This window comes from Ipomoea nil, unplaced genomic scaffold (assembly GCF_001879475.1).
Source record: "Ipomoea nil cultivar Tokyo-kokei standard unplaced genomic scaffold, Asagao_1.1 scaffold0706, whole genome shotgun sequence".
NCBI lineage: Eukaryota > Viridiplantae > Streptophyta > Magnoliopsida > Solanales > Convolvulaceae > Ipomoea > Ipomoea nil.
This window is the reverse complement of record NW_017617134.1, coordinates 1,382,397-1,403,156: the sequence shown is the minus strand read 5'-3', so window position 1 is coordinate 1,403,156 and position 20,760 is coordinate 1,382,397. Positions and strand designations below refer to the sequence as shown.

The following is a 20,760-nucleotide window of genomic DNA, read 5'->3' as shown; positions in this document are numbered from 1 at the left end:
TTAGGACAAAAAATGGAATAACTCTATTTATAAACTACTTTAGATGACAACAGTTTCTGAATATTATTGAAAATAGAAAGTACAGATCGATATATAAATATATATACAAGACTAGCTAGAGTTCTATATATACTAAGCATACAAGAGTAGAGTTCTACACCTGATATAATACAAGTAGTGGTAGATTCTTAAAAATACTATTAAATACATAAAAAAAATAAAAAACAAATAATAAATAAATAATTATTTGACCAATAAATAATAAATATGACAGGTAAAATAAGATATATAGAATAATTGTTAAAACATTACAAGGTTTTCGAAAGTGAGGATATATAGAGTAATTGTTAATACACAACAATTCTAAGATACTGTACTAATGCTATGTACGAGAAATAGTAGAGAGGATAATCACTATGTTGAAAATTGAAATGTTTTAATTAATTAGTTTTAAAGTGATATTTTGATATATATAATTTTGAGTGAAGTCCACTTTTAATTAATTTTGAGTCGGATTAAAGTAGATTTAGAATGATAGGATTTTTAAAGTGAATGGTTTAATTTGATATATCTTGAACTCAAAATGGATAATAAGTGAATGATAATCAATCTGCACTTATTGAGTTAAAAAAAATAATTAGATGGGAGGCTTTAAGTAGCACGCATTTGTCCCACATTAAAAAGAAATGTATGTTTGGTTAGTATAAATACAATTCAGCATTTTAAAGAGTTTGAATTGTTTAGTATAAACGTTTTATCTCATGCACTACGTGTGCGCATTGTGTTATAGATGACATGCACCGTCCACTAATATAGATAGAGGGCTCACAATGATTATTAGGCTCATATATTAATATATATAGGTTCTCATTAAGCCGCTCGCGAGCCATATACATGCATACATACGTGTGTGTGTGTGTGTGTGTGTGTGTGTATAGTCGAGCGGCTCGCAAGCCGCTCGGTCAACTTCATGCTTGAGCCGACTCATTTCATAACTGAACCGAACTTGAGCTCGAGCCTACCTATTATTTATCGAGCTCGAGCTAATCTCGGTACGTTTTCACCCATAAAGAATCATAGTATTTTCCTTGATGGAGGAGGATGATTGTTTAATGTTGTCCATACAATAATGTGTGATCACTAATTTCAAGCTAGCTAGCTAATTAACCATTATATTGTTGGGTATGCCAAATTGTTGTCTCCAGTTGTCTCATATAGCACCAGGAGCTAATACGGAAAGATTTTGTTTTCAATATTTTGTGCACCACTATAGTTTTGTTCTTTTTAATTTTTAAATTATCAATTTATATTTGACAAATTAAAAGCAATGTTAGTCCTATAAGGATCTTTTCTTTTATTTTTTGTCCTCTGACAAGAAAATCCATAATCATTATCGAAATGTGTATATTGGATAACCTTGCACCTAATAACTCGCAAATTACACAACATCAAAGAGGTAAACCGTATTAACAAGTCTCAGTGCAATGAGCTCGACTAGAAAGGTGTTGACAATAATAATCGAACGAATAACTTTCAGGTTCAAGACTTATATATGTTTCATTTACTCGGCCGTCCCTTTCGTGACAATAAGAGTCGTGATAATGAGGGATACGTTATTCATAGTTTTTGAGTGGCCAACCAATCTATCCAAAACATACACTATCACTACAGCCTTGAAAAGATGGAATTGGTTGTATCTAATTTTTGAGACTCTTTAATTAAGGATCATAGGATTTTCATTCCTTGACAGATTTCGGAGGATGGTTCATTAAATGTTGTCCTTATTATTATCCATAGAATAATATAATGTGAGGTAGGATTTAATTTGAAGCTAACCATTGTTGGGTATGCCAGACTGAGACTGCTATCTTCATTCGTAGTCCCATAGCCCATAGCACCATGAGTACAGTCTGGAAAGATTATTTTGTGGTTTTAGGCTTAATTCAATTCATTATATACCAATTACATGTCAGAGTGTTACATATATCTAATTGATGATAGGTTCAATGTATATATGTATGCCTAATTGTTTTAGAAATCCAATTTTGGCTGAGTTAATACCTATAAGGGTCCTCGACTATAGTGAGGTTTTTTTTTTTTTTTTTTTAAAGAAAATTTTGTCTTAAACGATTTTGATGTCCTAATGTAGTTCTAGACTTTTGTGTTTTTACTCAATTTAGTTCTTCGTTTGTTATTCCGTCAAATTGGTGTTAATTAAAGGGTCAATAAAGTAATCTCAATATTGTCATCTATTTACTTTCAGCCTGCGAAGTGCGAAGTCCCTCTTTCTTTTATGAATTACTCCTAAACATGGAAATCAAATTTTATATTCGCAAGTTCGGGAGTAACGTACAGAGTAATTCGTAAAAAAAAAAAAGAATGTAACACTTCGCAAGTCTAGGAGTAAAGAGATGTCAATATTGAAATTACTGAATTGTCTTTTAATTTAACACCCTACCAAATGGAGTAATGGACGAAATAAAAAACGGATGACTAAATTGAGTAAAAATACAAAATTCTGGAACTACATTAGGTCACCAAAATTGTTTGAAACGAAATTGAAGAAATCACTATAATGGATGACCATTTTAGGTATTAATTCAATTTTGGCTACGAATTTAATCGGTACCTAAATTATAAGTATTTATATGTTTGTGCAGAAGGATTGTCTTTATTATTACAGGATGCTCAGGCTAAAGGACGGATCCATGGTTGTAGGGTGGCTTGTGGGGCCCCCCGTCTCTCAACTTTTCTTTGCAGATGACAGCCTTCTATTCTTTAAGGCTAACATGCAGGAAACCATGGAGGTGAAACATTGTTTGGAGGTTTATGAGCAGTTTTCGGGGCAATTTGTCAATTATCATAAATCTAACATCTCTTTCAGTCGTAATACTACTTTGTTAGATAGGAATACCATTGCCACGGGGCTGGGGTGGAGCAGGCGGAGGATTTTGGTAAATATTTGGGTCTCCCCTCAGTTATTGGCTGGAACAGGAAATATGTTTTTTCCTATGTGGAGCAGAAGTTGAGACAGATGTTCGGTTCCTGGAATAAGAGGCTGCTTTCTATGGCAGGCGAAGAGGTACTTCTTAAAAGTGTTGCACAGGCAATGCCTACGTACACTATGAGTATTTTCCTGTTGCCTGTGACTTTATGTGCTTCTCTAGAAAGATTGATGAACAGGTATTGGTGGGGGGAGAGTAGTACGGTGGATGGGATTCATTGGTTGGCCTGGGATAGGATGTGTGTACCCAAAAAACATGGTGGATTGGGTTTCAAGCATCTGCATGAGTTCAATTTGGCTCTATTAGGGAAGCAAGGGTGGCGTCTTCTAACCAACCCGGAGTCCTTAATGGCCCGAATATTTAAGGCAAGATATTATCGTGATGCTTCCTTTTATGAGGCCACCCTGGGTGGTAATCCAAGCTATGTATGGAGGAGTATTATGGCCAGTCAGAATTTGATTCGTAGTGGTTGCAGGCGCAGAATTGGGAACGGTAGAACAACCAAAGTTTGGTCGCAACCATGGCTGCCTGACCCGCAGGAACCGTTTGTGCTTACAGATCAAGTTGCCCAACACCCGGATCTCATGGTAGCTGATCTGTTAGAACATGACCAGGGGAGATGAAACCAAGAGCTGATTACACAATTGTTTGCCCCAAGGGATGTTGATTTGATTTTACAGATCCCAGTGAGCACTAATTTTAAGGATGATTGGTATTGGAAGGGGATATCATGGGCCAATATACGGTTAAAGATGGTTATAAATGCCTGGGAGAAATTAATACCACCCCTGATGCAGTCTGGAACAACATTTGGAAGCTTCAGGTCCTAGTTTCTAGCTTTCGCGATGCGAGTTCCTTTCGTTCGTATCTTGGTGTTATTTTAAATTCATGTTTGCGTTTATTTCGTTCATTTGCTTCTTGTTCTATAAAGTTTGTACGTAGAGATGCCAACTCGGTAGCTCATGCCTTAGCTAAACATGTAAATGCGGTCGATGCACGTAATGTCTGGAGGGATGCTCTTCCTACCTTTGCTACTTTACCGATTTAATGAAGTCTGGAATTCTTGGTTTTCAAAAAATATGTTTACTTGTAGTGGATTTTTATATAAATTTTTAAATTGATGTCATTGAATGGATTGGATGATGACTGGGTTAGATATAGATGGGAGGTACACAAAGTTTTTTTTTTTTTTTTTTTTTTTTTGAGTGAGAAAGAACTTAATTCATTAAATCGGAAGCAAGAACATCGGCAAGATAATGAGGAGGGCTATCAAACCACCCCGCAACCTGACACTGAAACGGCTTCCCCAGCAACAGTATGGGCAGCACGATTCGCAGATCACTTAACAAAATCAAAGTCTACCTCGTGTAACATGGAGGCAGCTTGTTTAATATCATCTACCAAAAAACCAAAAGCAGAGTAAAAGGAATTCGAACATAAAACAAAATAAAGTAATTGAGAATTTGTTTCAATATTGACATCCCCTAGTCCTGTATCTTTGAACCAGTTGAGAGCTTCTCGGACATAAACCGCCTCTGCCTCTAGGACGCTGTAGGTATTGACCTTGCACTCGTAAACTTTTGGCTGCCAAAAATCGACTGCCATCATCGCGCAAAATCCAACCAAGGCCCATAACGTTATTCTCCATATCAAAAGCGGCATCGGTATTCAATTTTACTCTACTAGCGGCAGGTAATATCCACTGTGACAAGTGGGCATGCATTCCAGTATGCTCCTTCTCTCCTGCATTCACCATTTTTCCAGTTTACCCAGAAGGAAAGAGCAGTACGCACCATTGAGTGAATAGCATAAGATATCCCCTTCCAAACCTTGTCGTTCCTGCTACTCCAAAGTCCCCAACATAAAATTACAAACTGACTTTTCTTATCCTCTTTTAGCTTAGTTAAAATCTCAAAAAACCAATCCACCAAAGTACCTTGAGCATGCTAGGTGTTCGGCTGTCCTAAGTTTGTCTCCCGTTGAGCAATATTGAAGATGCTAATTGCCAACAAAACTGCTTCACTTTAGGTGGTACCTGCATATTCCAAATAAGATGCCAATGTCGATTATCGTGGAATTCACCGGGATATTTAAAATATAGTTTGCATCCCTTGTTAGAGGCTAGACCTTTGCTCACGGGAGGTTGCTCCCACACTGCCTCCGATGAGACTTGATCCTGGTCAATCGACCAAAGTTTCACATCTATGACCAGTTGAGCTGCCCATGCGGATAGGAGCCTTTTTTATTGAATCATGCCAGACAAAGTTTTTATTATTTATTTATTTATTTGGGTGACGAGAGATCGAAATATGTAATCACTACCAAGAGGCACTAGCTAGGTAAGTTGTGAACTTGTGATCTAGTATAATAGTTTACAAATTACATAATAAAGATAAATAGTACTAAGAGCATGAAGATCAACATGGCGTTTGGTTGGAGCGGGGAATTACGTGGGAAAGGAATTGCAATTCCATGGGAGATGAATTACTGTTAATAAAGTGGGAATTTAAATTCCAGCGTTTGGTTTACAGGAATAGAATTACTGGGAATTTGAATTCCAATGTTTGGTATACATGAGAATTGAAAGGGAATAAGCAGTATAAAATCCAAAATGCTCATTGTTGTTGTGGTATTAATTTTAGGTTAAAAAAAAGAGGGATACTTTTGTCTCATCACTTGCTTTTTTTCTTCCTAAAATCTCATGAATTAAAATCCTAGGGGGACATGGGATTTTAATTCCATGAAAATGGGGGAATTGCAATTCCTTCCAACCAAACTAATGAATTTTATGACCTTTGGAATTAGGTGGGAAGGAAATTTAAATTTCCTCCAACCAAACGCCCTGCAATGGTTATTTTGGAGTACAGTTCTTGGAATAGTGTTCAATGACATAGAGGAAAGAGAGTGTATGAGAGAGAAAAATGGAAAGCATCTGCAAATGAAGGAATATTTCAGAAAGTGGGACTTACTGGAAAAAAAACTCCCCCCGCCTAAGCAGCGTGAGTGTCACATTGCGCCCAACGGGCGCATGTTTTTTTATATTATTAGTATTTTAAATCAGTTTTGCTTTATTATTATTATTTTTTTTTCTCTCCCTCTCCCCTCTCATATTCTTTTTCCTAATCATGCATACTTACAAAAACTCCTCAAAAATCACAAAATGTCTCCACTATAATGGATGCTCTAAGAAGATTTATATTGTGCAGCGGGCTCAATGGAGAGTCCCAATTTTTCTCCAACTTTTAATTATATTTAGTTATAAAGTTATAATTATATAATTATTTAAATAGAAAAAAAAAACGCATGAAATCACAATTCACGAAAGTACAAAACTCTATTTTTTCCAATTTTTTTTCGATTCTCCAAACCTCTAATTGTTCCTCTCTTGTGAAGACTTGAAAAACAAAAATTAAACTACAAAAGAAGAAATTAAAAATTGAAAAAGCACAAACTCTCTCAAAAGTAAGCATTAAAAAAAAAAAAAAAATCCTTGATTGTGTGCTTGTGTGCATTGTTTTATTTATTTATTTATTGTAATTTTATTTGTAAATTATTAAACTTGTATTAAGGAAATACAATTTGAATCAACAGATTAAAAGATGTCAAAAGGTCTTTGTAATCTAGTACCGTAATTCTGTAAGTATAAAATTCTTTCTGCATATACGTTGAAATTCAATCAAATAATTGAAATGAATGCTTTTATTAATTATTATTCAGAATACTTATATTTATTATAAAATGATGTTATATATAACACCATTTGATTTAAATCTTGTCTATTTCCCTAAGGATTAATGTTCAATCTTTATAACCGTACCCCTGTTATGGTACAATTAAACCCCATGATAATTGTCAACTACCATGTACTATGATGTATGATGGCATCCGGGGATGGTGGGGCTTAGATTCTTTGGGCTGTAACAGATACTACATTGTAAAGATTTATTGAGTATTTCAAAAAAACAAAAAAAAAAAAAACAAAAAAAACAAAAACTCCATGATGATTATATGTTGATAACTTGATTAGATAAGCTTTGGTCTAAAGTACTCCTCCAAATTATGCAAATATTCCTTTTAATGATAGTTTTGTAAGCACTACTTCTAGCAGTTAATTCACCAAATTAATCATATTGAAATCATAACAATACACTTATTATTACACTAATTAACATGAGTATTAAAGTATAATAATATGAAGATTTTGGATAAAAAAGAAAGAGGATAGATTGAATTTCAAAACTCTTAGTTGACATCATTAAAGTAAAGACATAATCCTATATATTCAGAACCTCTCTTTCCTTGGCAAAGCTAATGTGACTTGGCAATGACTAGGGTAAGGGGAATGGTGTTATGAGAACATTGGCATATATAGCACTTGGTGACATTGGGAAAATATCAAGAATAAATGGACAAGTCTCATTATAGCAAGTGGCAAAGAAGCCATCTACCCCCCCCCCCCCCCCCCCTCTCCCACCAAAAACTACACATACAACAACATGTGATATTGGAATCATTTGGAGTTTAGAATGATTACATCAAGTGCTTTTAATATTAATAAAATAAAATTTGAGTTGGCATTACACATTATTATGTTATATTGATTGATGTGACAGTGATAACGCCGATGTCATATCAATAAAATTTACATTTAATTTTAACAGTTTAGTAATCGTTTTTAATTATACAATTTTTAAGTATATAGACTGAATTATACAAATTAAATTAAGATACAAATCAGAGACCTCACATGTACTTTAACCATTTATTTTCCATAATAATAATCTAGACCTCTAGGGCATGCCTCTTGTGTGAAACGTTGTGCTCAATATTTAAATGTTATTATTAATAATACATCATTAAAGTAATAGTGTGTTTAGTAATTGGAAATATTTTTAATTTTTAAAAAATAAAATAACAAACATGTTTTTTGGACTACTAGTTTGATTATATAGTTGATCAAGGGTGGGAATTTATCATCTCCACAAATCTTTCGAAGAAACATAGACAGAAAATTTTTGGAATCGTTCACCAAAATGAAAAAATTGAGGATTTAAAAAAAAAACAGAGAATTATATTGGAGAAGTAGATGAATGGAAAATGAAAACATGTTTTTATTTATTTATTTATTTATTATTATTATTATTATTATTATTATTATTATTATTATTATTATTATTATTATTATTATTATTATTATTATTATTATTATTTGGGATTAAGTCAAGCTGAATCCGCCAAGCGCATAATTCAAATAATAATAAATCAATATGGAAAAGAAAATGTATTTTTTATATGAAAAAAATGTGTACACAAATTTACATATGCTATTGTGATTTAGAATCCTTCACGTTCATAATTGTTTGTCAATTAGCTGTCATCATTGCTAATTATCAAATAAACTACATAAACACGTAAAATTAAAATATGAAAGCGCCGTGACAATTCATATTCATTGATTACTAGTAATTTAATTACTTATCACTACAATATATATATATATTTTTTTTGAAAGCAGCTAATCATATAAAACTATACCAGTGAGCATTCAAAAAAAAAAAATATAAAACTATACCAGTGAAAATAAAATTTGATATAAATTAATAATTTAAAAATTATATCATTACTTGTACAAATTTTTATGTATCTTTAGAGTAAGTGTAATGTTTAATTCTCATATCGCTTCATATACCATTATATTTTTGAACTCATTATCTATGCATCCATTATAGATACTTCACTCATCCATGATTAATTGTATTCATAACCATAGAAATTTCAAATTTCAAACCATAGGAATTGCTTAATTAGTATGTTGGCACTGAAACCCATTGAGATATGTAATCAAAATTTAAAAGTGAATAATACTATTTTAAAAGCAAAATGTTATATCGCGTAAAAATATCACTTATTAAAGACATAAAGTAATAAATATTATGGTGTATCATTGATATGGTACTACTAATTTAATCAAAGCATTTAATATTTTTTATTAGTAAGAGAATAGCTATATCATTTTCCTATGTTACTTTTTTATATTAATATACGAATAATAATAAAAAAAATGAATTTTTTATATTTACTAATCGATACTATCATTAAAAAAAAAGGGAAAATTTTTGAAATGTTTTGAATAGTAAATTACAATTATAGATCAAAGAAACTACACTTCTAAGTATTGATATCCATGTCTACACACACAGAGATATTACATTATTTCTGTATTAAAACATTACGATTCTAATTCTTGCCGATATCCTCTTGATCAAACATGTAATATAGAATCTTTTTAGTACATTGTATCTTATATATATGATTTGTGAACTATTACAATTAAAAGACACCATATTTCTAGTGACCTAAGTACCTAACGATATTCAATAAAATATATTATGGAAAAGGGTAAAATAGACCTTTAAACTTTACTTGAAAAATCAATTAGACTTATAAACTTTTAAAATGTGCAATTAAACATGTTATTTTGGTGCATTGTAGTCCAAAACCAGTTGATGACCTGTAATAGCAGATCACTAAGGTTCCCGCGACATTCCAACCAACTCTAACTACCTCCAACGACCTTTCGACCAACTTCCGACGAAAATTTTGAAGACCAAAAAAGTTACTTATTGCCGAGAAAGGAACCATTTCATCTGGGAATGGCAACTATTTGGTTGCCTTCTAGATCGGAGTTGGTCAGAAGGTTGCTGAAACTCTAGCGACATATTATAATTTACAAATTTTAAGAATGTTTTTTTTTTTGAAAAAACAAATTTTAAGAATGTAATTGATTTTGATAATAAAATTTAGGGACTTATTTAACCTTTGAGAATGTGTCATAACTCAATTACTCAAAGGATATTAAGAATGGTATTGAGTATTGACTTGAAAGCAAAGAACAGTAGGTGATGGGCACGGTCGCGGTAAGCGCGTAGGAAACGAAATTTGTATCTGAGAATTGTGATATAGAAAGGGGCATTAATGTCTTTTCACAGCGGGGCTGGGGCGCAAATACATATTAGAAAGCGTCCGATGCCGGAAAAGAAAGCCCCACCCATTCACCCAACCCAGTCCAGCGTCTTCCCCTGGCTCCCTCTCTTCCCCTTTGTCGAATTTGTGTGGTTTCCCAGTTTGCCCTTGGGCCCAAGATCTCGCCGCAATCGTCGTCCTCGTAATTCGTTCAGAATTGGGAGGGAGAGTATTTACAGCAATTCAATCGAGGCCACACCCGGGCGGCCCAATCTGAACCTTCGGGAGAAAGTCGTTGGAGTTAATTTCCGATGCCCGGGGATTGAGACGTTCTCGGGCAAACCATGAGGCCTTCGTCGTCGTCTCTCTGGCCGGAGAATTCACGCGTTTCTCCATCGTCGTCGGTTCCTATTCCGTCGCCGCGGAATCTCGCACCCCAGCCTGGGGCGCCGCCCCCCCCAAATCCCAATCACAAAAATAGGTCCATTGTGAATTCATAGATTGCCTAATTTTTTTTATTTTTAGCTCATTTTGATCTAAAGATCTGATTTTGGGCAGGTTCTTTTGTGTCAATTCTAGCTGAATTGTGAGGCATATTATATAGGAGTTTCTTGGCAATACAAATATGAATTATTAGATTGCGGGTCTCAATCTGATTGACTTGTTCTTAAATTATCTATGTTATAGTGATCGCAATGGGATGCTAGTATACATTGGATTTTAAAAATTGACCACTCCACCCTAAATTGTTTTAGGGGTCTGCATTTCTGATTAGAATTATGTTGTGTTTTTTGGGGTTAAATGGCTTGCACTGAGTTTACAGGATTTAATGTTAGAGTGTGAAGGATGCATTTGTATATACTGATGACATTGCCATGATCATTGATCGTGAGGGAGGTTTTATATATAAAGAAAAAACTTTTAGTTTGTTGCTTAACAAGTTTAATTTCAAATTGATTGGGTTAGTAACACTACCATGACATTGTGATGGCTTGAGGTATTGAGGTTGCTTGTACATTATGGGCCTGGGTGATGCCAAATTTGTTTTGCTGAAATTTAATTTACTACCCATTCATCTTTATGTCTGTCTATTCTGATTGCTACTTGGGTAGTTTACTATTGTATACTCAGGTTGCATTTGTTATATGGTACATGGTAATATCAAATTTGTAGTGCTGAGCTTAAATTAACTTTTGTATGCATGTTTTATCCATGATACTTACATAATTTTGCCCTTGTACCAGCTGTGGCAATGTCTTCCAGCTGTTAGCTCGTAGGGAGGTATCTCCCCGAAGTAAACGGTCCTCCAAAAGGTTTTGGAGGCAGGAGACTACATGTGGTGGATTAAAGGGTGGTGTGGCTAGGGATGCAAAGCGGGGTCTTATATCATGGTAATTTGTGTATAATAACCGCAGAATCATGGCGATCTACATTATTCTTTGATGTATGCATGGCGAAGTTGTACTTTTTCTTATATGGATTAATTCCTTTATTGCAGGGTAGAGGCAGAATCATTACGGCATTTATCAGCCAAGTATTGCCCCCTTTTACCTCCTCCTCGATCAACTATTGCTGCAGCATTCAGTCCAGATGGAAAGACGCTTGCATCTACCCAGTAAGTTCCCACCATCCTACCATCTTGTGAGAATGGTACAAGTATATATTTATATAATGTATGTCTTGGTGTCAACATCTATCTGTTTATTTACATAATCAAGTGTCACTCAGTCAAATTGCAGTATGGGTTCTTGACTTCCTGTTAAGAATCAATCATACTCATCTGAATGTGGTGCAGATCCTAATTGACTTTGACACATAAATATGCCGGAACTCAAGGTCTCTTTAAAAATATTCCTTATTATGTGTGTAATTTTCTTTTGACACGTTGAACTAAACATGGGAGGGAAGTTCTACCAAAGTAATTTACAGACTATAAGACAATTGAAATTTTAAGCTCCGTCTGTTAGTTAATTAAACCTGCACAGTGCACATTCATGCCCATTATAAATTTTGACAAACGGGGTTATTAATTGATTTATTAATCATTTTTGTAAGAACCCAAAGTTGGAGCTGGTAGTTAGGTTTTGCCAAGCATCTTTGACATATAAAACTAAAGGTACATCACCAAGGTTATTGAGAAAAGTGGGTAATCTGTTGGCTCTGTGGCAAATGAATTTCTGATATTTAATTGTGAATCAAATTGTAGTATAAGTTAAGAATCTGTGATTTGAGCTGAACTCGCAATTTGCATAACCTAATATTACCAATGGATTCAGATCTGGAAGATGAATCGAATTGAATTGAATTGAGGCATAGGATTTGAATGAAAAATTTCCAAATCTTTACTATGATCACAACTATATATACCTGTATGTGTTTACTAGATATATGCATAATAGATGGATGCTGAATTCGTTATACAATGATGGATATGAATTATTTTATATGATGAGGATGACCTTAGTATTCTGTTTTCTGTGATGCCAGCGGAGATCATACAGTGAAGATAATAGAATGTCAAACTGGGAAATGCTTAAAAGTGTTGAGTGGCCATCGTAGAACACCTTGGGTGGTAAGGATGCCTTCTGAAGCTTTGCATCTCCCCATTTAATTCATTTGAATTCTGAGACTGCCATATTGGCTGGTTCGATTTGTTTTTATATAAATGTCAACCTAAATGTCAGAAATGTGAAAGAGGAATAGAGTATTAGTATGTTCTAAAAAATACCAAGTTTATGTCTAAATATTTGCTACCTCAGAGGATTCTATTTCACTTTGTTTGTAGCTCCATGTATTATAATGCCTTCATTTTCTATATGGTATTAATATGGCATTATCTTAAATAAAATGTATTACTAACTTTTGTGCTATAGCACTGATTGAAAGAGTCTTGTAGTTTATTATGCTTCCCTTTAATGGTTATTGCTCTTGAGGTGACAAATGTTTTATTAATCCACATATACACCTGTTTCATCGGACTCAAGAATTGCTTGGCTCATGGGGCATAATACTTTGGATGCAATTTTCCTTTCTATCATCTAAGATTCCATTCTAACTATTTCAGGTTAGGTTTCATCCATTGCATCCTGATATACTTGCTAGTGGAAGCTTAGACCATGAAGTTCGCTTATGGGATGCAAAAACTGCTGAGTGCATAGGGTCGCGGGATTTTTGTAATAGCCTTTAACATTTGAAATTAAAATAATCTGTGTTTCAATTTTCTTTTTGTTGTATCAACTGTGAAACTTTTCCTCCATACAGATCGTCCTATTGCTTCTATTGCCTTCCATGCCCAGGGGGAGATTTTGGCTGTAGCTTCGGGCCACAAGGTGAGGAATCTACAAATATGTTTCTGAGCTTCATGTAAAAAATATTTCTACTTCTGAATTCTGATCCTTACTTTGTAACCTGTACAGCTCTATATATGGCATTACAACAGAAGAGGAGAGTCTTCATCACCAGCCATTATACTCAAGACACGTCGTTCATTGCGGGCTGTTCATTTCCATCCACATGCTGCCCCATTTCTTCTAACTGCTGAGGTATCAGTCTGGTGCTTTTTAATCCAAGATTTTATCTTTTGGATGATGTTTGTTCTTATAACATTATGCATTGTAGGTCAATGATCTGGACTCGTCAGATTCATCTATGACACTAGCAACTTCACCGGGTAACTTGCGGTATCCACCTCCTACTGTGTATTTGACAGATGCTCATTCCACTTATCAATCTGCATCAGCAAATGAACTGCCTATCATGTCTATTCCTTTTATGATCTGGCCATCAATTGGTAGAGATCCTAGAATGCCTTCACAGCAGAGTAATGCGGACTCAGGTCCTGATAATGTGCAACAGAGAGGAGATACTTCTGCATCTGTGAGGCTACTTACATATTCCACTCCTTCTGGCCAGTATGAACTGTTGTTGTCCCCAATTGAACCAAGTAATCCACCTGTGCAAGGAGCACAAGCTGGTTCTTCCATGAGGGAACATGACAATGCTCTTTCTCATCCTTTAGTAGATGCCATGGAGACAGATTTGCAGCAGGAAGAGAGGAACAATCAGTTTTTCCCTTTTAGTGACCCAGCATACTGGGACCTACCTTTCTTGCAGGGGTGGTTGGTTGGCCAAAGTCAGGCTGGGCAACGGGCAATGCATTCACAAAATGGGGGTAACAACCTGCCCATTTATGACGAGCTAGACAATGCCTCAACAGTACCCCCTGCTGCATCCAACATTGTTCAACCAAGGGTTTCAGGAAGACCTGGTTCGCGGCACCGTTCTTCACGCTCTCGTGTTATACCCACAACTGGATCTGGTGACGGTGCTGCTTCATACAATATCGTGCATGATGATATGGACACTCAACCTTCTATGAGCCACATCCAATCTGAGATTGCTACTTCACTTGCTGCTGCAGCAGCAGCTGAGTTGCCTTGCACTGTGAAGCTTAGAATATGGCCACACGACCTTAAAGCTCCTTGTGCACCTCTTGATGCAGATAGATGTCGCTTAACTATACCGCATGCTGTACTTTGCAGGTATGCTTTATCTGTAGTTTGTTGCATCTTGAGATTAACTACAAGCCTGTATTATGCTTCCTGTTATTTCTGTTGTTATTGTTATCCCTAATAACTATTGTTATCATTTCTTCATTTTTTGTTAATTCAATGTTATTGTTTCTAGAAGTCTGTCTCCTTATGCTGTATCTGAGTAACCAAAATAAAATCCAAACTATACCCATGAATTTGTTTAAATCTGACATTGAGATCTAATGGTTTTCCAGTGAGATGGGTGCACATTTTTCACCATGTGGACGGTTTTTAGCAGCCTGTGTTGCATGTGTTTTACCAAACATGGATATTGATCCTGGTTTTCATGGACATATTCATCATGACACAATGGGGGCTGGAACGTCGCCAACTAGACATCCAATTTCAGCTCACAGGATTATGTATGAGCTGCGGATATATTCGCTTGAGGAATCAACGTAAATCCTAGAGTTCAATTCTTTTCCATTTAGCTCATATGTCTGGCTTTTTGTAAGCTAAGGTCTCTGTGTATGTAGGTTTGGCTCAGTGCTTGCATCTAGGGCTATCAGAGCTGCACATTGTTTAACCTCAATTCAGGTCAGTGCATTTATAAGGTTTTTCTTTTTTTTTGCAGTATTAGACTTGTATGTAAATTGTAAAAAGAAATTTTTCTGTTTGTCAGTGATCATGAAGTCATTTTTACTTGTTTTGGCATCCTTGCATCAGTTACTTTCTACATTACTAAAACATGTTTATTTTTCTAACAATTAAAATAATTGTACTAGTGTTTATTTCTCCAGTCAGAGCAGACATCATCTTTATCATTGACTCATCATCCATTTTATTCAAACTATCAGCCTGAGTGTTGAGGCATCTATTTGCAAATAATTTCATATTCACTCCCTTAAAATCCTTTTTGGTGTACAGTTTTGATTGTGAAATGATAATAAAAGGGCTTTTATAACTTTATGGTTCTTAATTTCACAAAGTACCCTGAAACTCCATTTCCCAGAGATGATAAATTATATTCTCTCTGTAAGAAGTGTGGATTAATGACGTGGTCATTTATTGAAGTTACTCGTCTGTTGTAATTGCAGTTTTCGCCCTCTTCTGAGCATCTGCTACTTGCCTATGGCCGACGTCACAGCTCTCTTCTTAAAAGTGTTGTGATTGATGGCGATACAACGGTACCTATTTACACAATTCTTGAGGTAAGATGTTTTAAATTTTATCCCTTTTTAATAGGTCCCATTAAAATTTATTCCTTTTTCATCTCCTCCAGTATTACTATATTCACTCATGCTGGGATCTAATTATGATGTGCGCGTTAATAGTGTTACTCAAATGTTGCAAAAGCAAATTTTTATTAAAGTATTCAGTTTGGAAGGGATTGCCCAAAACATTCAGTGAGACGACACTTGTCTTATTTTCTAATATTAGGCACTAGTTGAGTAGTCTCTACTAGTTCTAGTGTATTGAGCAGGCATCCTTGAATGCCAACCAACTCTTAAATTCATCACTACTGAGATCTGTAATTTATAGCATGTTCTGTTTTTGGTATATTATTGGGGATGGGGTTAGGTGATTTCAGCTGGGCCAAATGACTGGAAAAGAGATCAGCCTACCATTGGCCAAATCCTGAACGCAAAATATAGGTCCTGTGGTTCATATATATCTGAACATCTAAACAGGTTTGAAGTCTGATTATATCTAATATGTAGTCTATTATGCAACAATAAAACTACATTCTTATTGACCTTAATAAATTTTTGGTGTGAGTTTAGATGGGGACACGCTTCTCTCCCTATGCTCGAGTCTTATCTTGGTGAATAAATGCTACTATTTTCATAGTTAGTAATTAGTAATTCCGCTCATTTTCTACTTTTACTAATTAGGTATATAGAGTTTCTGATATGGAACTAGTGAGAGTTCTTCCCAGTTCAGAGGATGAGGTCAATGTTGCATGTTTCCATCCTTCAGTTGGTGGGGGACTTGTATATGGAACCAAGGTAAAGAAAAACCGTAGGTTATTATTCGTATATTCCTTAAATTGTGCTGCTCTTTTCTGAATAACATCTCAATCTAAACTGAACTCGCAGGAAGGAAAATTGAGGATCCTCCAATATGATAATTCAAATGGATTGGATCGTACATTGAACTCTTTTCCTGATGAAAACATGCTTGAGGTAATTGAAGATCTGAACTTGCTGCATACTTTTCTCTCTTCAATTTAAGCTAACCTTGTCCTGTGGTTTTAATAGATGTCAGTTAATTATCCAGAAAAAAGTTCATAAAATGAGAGGATCATTATTTACAGAAAAATCTGTGACTATTCATGTGGGTTATGCTTATCGATGCAGTTATGTATTTATTTATTTTTAAAAAAAAATATTTGGGCATTAGCTGACTTTGCTCCAGACTAAGGCTCCATTGGGAGGCAAATTATACCATGGAACAGGGTCTACCTTGCATTGTAGACCCTGGTCCTAAAATAACCTTCAGATTCTGTATCTATAGTTGACACATTCTGTACCTGCAGTTGATAGTTTCTGTGCCTGTAGCTATCATATTATGTGTCAGCAATTATCAAGTCAGATTCTGTATCTATAGTTGACACATTCTGTACCTGCAATTGAGCTGTAGCTATCATGTGTGTCAGCAACTATCAAGTTATTTGTTTACATGTACAGAAATTGTTAACTGTAGGTACAAAATGTGTTAACTGAAGGTACAAAATTTTTGTATCAGGGTTCACAATGCAATGTGAACCCTGGTCCATGGTATAACTATTGCATTTGAGAGGGCTATTTGGGCATTTGGGGTGGTGGAACACCCCAAACGCCCAAAATGGATGTTCCGTTGCATCACCTTTGGTGATCTGAAACGCCTCAAAAGCAATGCCTGTGCAGTAGTTCAAAATTTCACTAGACCCAAAAGGGGCCCAGTTGTATAGCTTTTCAGGATATTTCCCCTCAAAGTCGCTTGAATTTATATATATTTTCTCAACTCCACAAAGACTGTTGTATTCCCAAGGGCCATGAGCACCTATTGTTTCCTTTATTGCTTCATGTAGGTGTAATCATGGCAATATAACTTCTGTTCTTGTTTCACCAACATATTCGTCTTGATAATTTGATGCAGTTACCGACTTATGCTTTAGAAGGCTAGATATCCACCATTCATCAGAAATATCTGAAGGTATGCAAAACTAATAATTTTTCTTTCACTAGCCGACTAGCATGAATTTGAATTTGAGATGACTACTCCCTGTTTTATTGACAACGTTTCCACTTCAAAATATGCTAAGAATGCAGTATGTACCGGATTGTCATTGCAACATAATGGATCCGAGAACGCTTGACAGACAGGTAGCAGCGAGGTAGAATGCCTTTCACCAAGTGCCACGGGGAATCTTGATGGAGTAATGGGGGACGCTGGAATTTGAAAACGAACATTTCTATTTCTTCTCTATATGGTGGGTGCAAAGCTGGATTCATGCTTCTTCCGCAACTATTGTTCAGAGCGGCTTGAGGTTTTCCGGGGTATACAAAGATATGTGGTGGGGTGTCGAGCAATGGGAGTTTACTTTCGTTTTTCAAAATTTTTCTTGGTGGATGTCTACTAATGTGTCACTCGTGTTTCTGGTGAAATACATGGATGGATGGATTGAATGTACATTAGTTGATTTTTATCGTAAGAGGGGGATAAAAAGATCAGATCAGATAAGAAAAGATGATTGCACAATGCACAGATACACTATGCAAGTGTTTATAACTTTTTTCTGTGTTTGGTTTGAGAAAAAGAATGTCTGTCTTCCATCTGGACATCTATACAAAGTGAAAACATTCTTCACTTTTCTGGAAACTCAAATTGTCTTTTATACAAGTTTTTATTCCAAAGTTCATTGTTAGAAACCCAAAAACTAAAACCTCTTTCAAGGGTTTAAACCGATTTCTTTTTGGACGTTCACTCAAAAAGTTTTGGCGTATTGTTTTTATTAACACAATTTTTTGAGAAAAAGTTCTTTTGATGTCAAATTTGGGTTTGTAAATCCTAATAATAATTTTAGATGGCAAGACACACAATCTACACGTTCATAGGCCAAGATGACTTTGGTAGTAGTTACCGCTTTAATAAACATTAAAAGATTCAATTGGAAATTGCAAAAATGTTTTTTAGTAAATGATTCTCAACAAATAGCTTATTTTTTGAAAAATATTTTAATTTTATAAAAGCTGAATGTGTAAAATTATTATTATTATTATTATTATTATTATTATTATTATTATTTGGCCGAAAGTTAAAAACTACATATTTTTTCTATTTAGTTCATTTTCCTAAAAATGAATATATTATTTGCTATCACTTTTATCAAGTAAATCTATAAAGGAACACAGCCTACCTAGGATCGTCACGACACTCTAAAACCAAGAGTGTTACAGCCAAAAACTACATCAAGGCGATTACAAGCCAATTGCTTAGCTTTATGAAGGCTAATAACAAGCTGCCACCTTGCTCGTCTAGAACCGCCTCACATGCTCCGCACGAGCTTGGAAACCGCCATCACATGTTGCACACATGCTCACCCAAGGTCGCGCCCTTGGCCAAGAACGAACGAGCCATCCCGTTCGCACTGGCACGCCAACACTTAGCCACGCCGTACTAGTTCACAAAACCAACAACCTTGCCCAACCGACAAGACCACGAGACCCAAGCCCATCGAACCACAAACTTGCCAAGGCCTCACACACCTTTGGTCACAGACCAAGTCCGAGCCTTAACCAAGCCATGCACCATCAAACGTGCCTATTCAAGTCAACCACCCGCGACTTAAGCAACCGACCAACCAAGCCGACCGACTCCTAAGCCATGCCATCCTCACAACTTAGCCACGGCAAAACCCATTCCCATGCCAAAACCAAACTCACTGGTTTTACGGGTCTAACACCTATCCACCACCCGATGGCACCTAGTGATGTTTAGTACATTACCCATAAAAATAGAACCTCTATGTACACCACCTTAAAAGTACATATCAAGTGCAACTTAAAGGTAAGGACTAAGGAGGCTTCTTCAGAGTATTAGACACCAACAAGTCTGCAGCCCTCCTACCATCAAAGCCAACTCACTTTAACCATATACATACAATCCAATTTCAAAAGCTCAGAAGAGTATGCCTAAATGCCTAATATTCCAACTAAGATGTCACTTTCTTTCACAAGCAATGAAATCTACATTCTCAAGCAACACATTAACCACTATCAAAAATGAGTTTCTGTTTGAAGAGAATGCTCAGTAAATGGAGAAATTTGTCCTACCAAACAAAAGTCAGTAAATGCTCAGTCAAGTTGCAGGAGAACTCATCCCCTCCATGAAAACAAATTTTAAAGGACTTCCAATTTACCAACCAATCTAGCTATTCTAACCATTGTTAAGACACAACAGAAAAACAACAACAAAATATGAGTAATTTTTAATTTCCACAGCCCTAATTAAATTCTAAAATATAGTTCAATTCTGCACCATATTAATCATTATACTATGAAAAAGTAGCCGATCAAATCAATCAGAAACGACGTAAAATTCTCATACAACTCAGTAAACACACGGTAATTTCACCTAGAATTCTAGAGAGTAATAGTTTATACTGATGAAGTAAATGCAATTAAACCCTACTCAGAACTACTTCAACAAGAGACTGGCAACTGAAAAACACAATGAACATAAAATTTTATTTAAACTTTCAATTTCCGGTTAATTCTTCAGCAGAATCCACTGAGTGGATATTCAGAAACACGACAGATAATAAAGAGTAGAAGGATTGATTTGGCAGGGAGAGGAGAGGAGGGGGGACTAAATTCACTAAAACACCGTTTCAGTTGATGTCGGAATCGTCGAAATCGTCTTCAAAGGAGTTGAAGAAGTCGGCATCGGCGAGGCGGTGGTGCTCGGTAGGGCCGCCGAGGGGACCCTCGCCAAAGATCTCGAGCGCTTCCACGTCGTCTACGTCCATCGCCATGGTGGATCCTTGCTCATCCAAATCCGCGAAGTAGTCTACCGCCATAGGCTTCATCTTTTCAGTTCTCAATTCTCTTCTCAGAAGCCTCTTGTTTCCTTCTTGCGTCGCGCTTCTAGAATCAGATCTCTCTTCTGTGCGCCCATATTTATACCGGGTCATATACAACCCGAATCCACAGCCAATTTGGATTGCTTGGATATAGGAAAATAGATCATATTATTGTGACAAAAATTTAAATAAA

At 35.6% G+C, this 20,760-nt stretch overlaps 2 protein-coding genes across 4 annotated transcripts; one reads left to right on the top strand and one right to left on the bottom strand.

Moving 5' to 3' along the window:
- Positions 1-10,044: 10,044 nt before the first annotated feature.
- On the top strand, positions 10,045-18,364 carry LOC109176471. Of its 3 annotated transcripts, none has more exons than XM_019325912.1 (15): positions 10,046-10,449; positions 11,213-11,359; positions 11,467-11,583; positions 12,456-12,540; positions 13,033-13,141; positions 13,230-13,297; positions 13,385-13,510; positions 13,587-14,509; positions 14,755-14,958; positions 15,037-15,097; positions 15,598-15,711; positions 16,396-16,509; positions 16,600-16,686; positions 17,642-17,698; positions 17,815-18,364. In XM_019325912.1, the coding sequence occupies exons 1-14, from the start codon at positions 10,313-10,315 to the stop codon at positions 17,666-17,668; spliced, it is 2,319 nt and encodes a 772-aa protein (XP_019181457.1). In that variant the 5' UTR covers positions 10,046-10,312; the 3' UTR covers positions 17,669-17,698; positions 17,815-18,364. The 3 variants fall into 3 exon arrangements, with proteins under 3 accessions (XP_019181458.1, XP_019181457.1, XP_019181456.1); XM_019325911.1 differs by having other exon boundaries at positions 17,808-18,364; XM_019325913.1 differs by lacking the exons at positions 16,396-16,509; positions 16,600-16,686; positions 17,642-17,698; positions 17,815-18,364 and having other exon boundaries at positions 10,045-10,449; positions 15,048-15,097; positions 15,598-15,701.
- Positions 18,365-20,206: 1,842 nt separating this feature from the next.
- LOC109176352 (small acidic protein 1) lies at positions 20,207-20,693 on the bottom strand. Its single transcript, XM_019325795.1, has one exon. It carries the CDS (start codon positions 20,676-20,678, stop codon positions 20,376-20,378), a length of 303 nt encoding a protein of 100 aa, XP_019181340.1. The 5' UTR covers positions 20,679-20,693; the 3' UTR covers positions 20,207-20,375.
- Between the last annotated feature and the right edge of the window lie 67 nt (positions 20,694-20,760).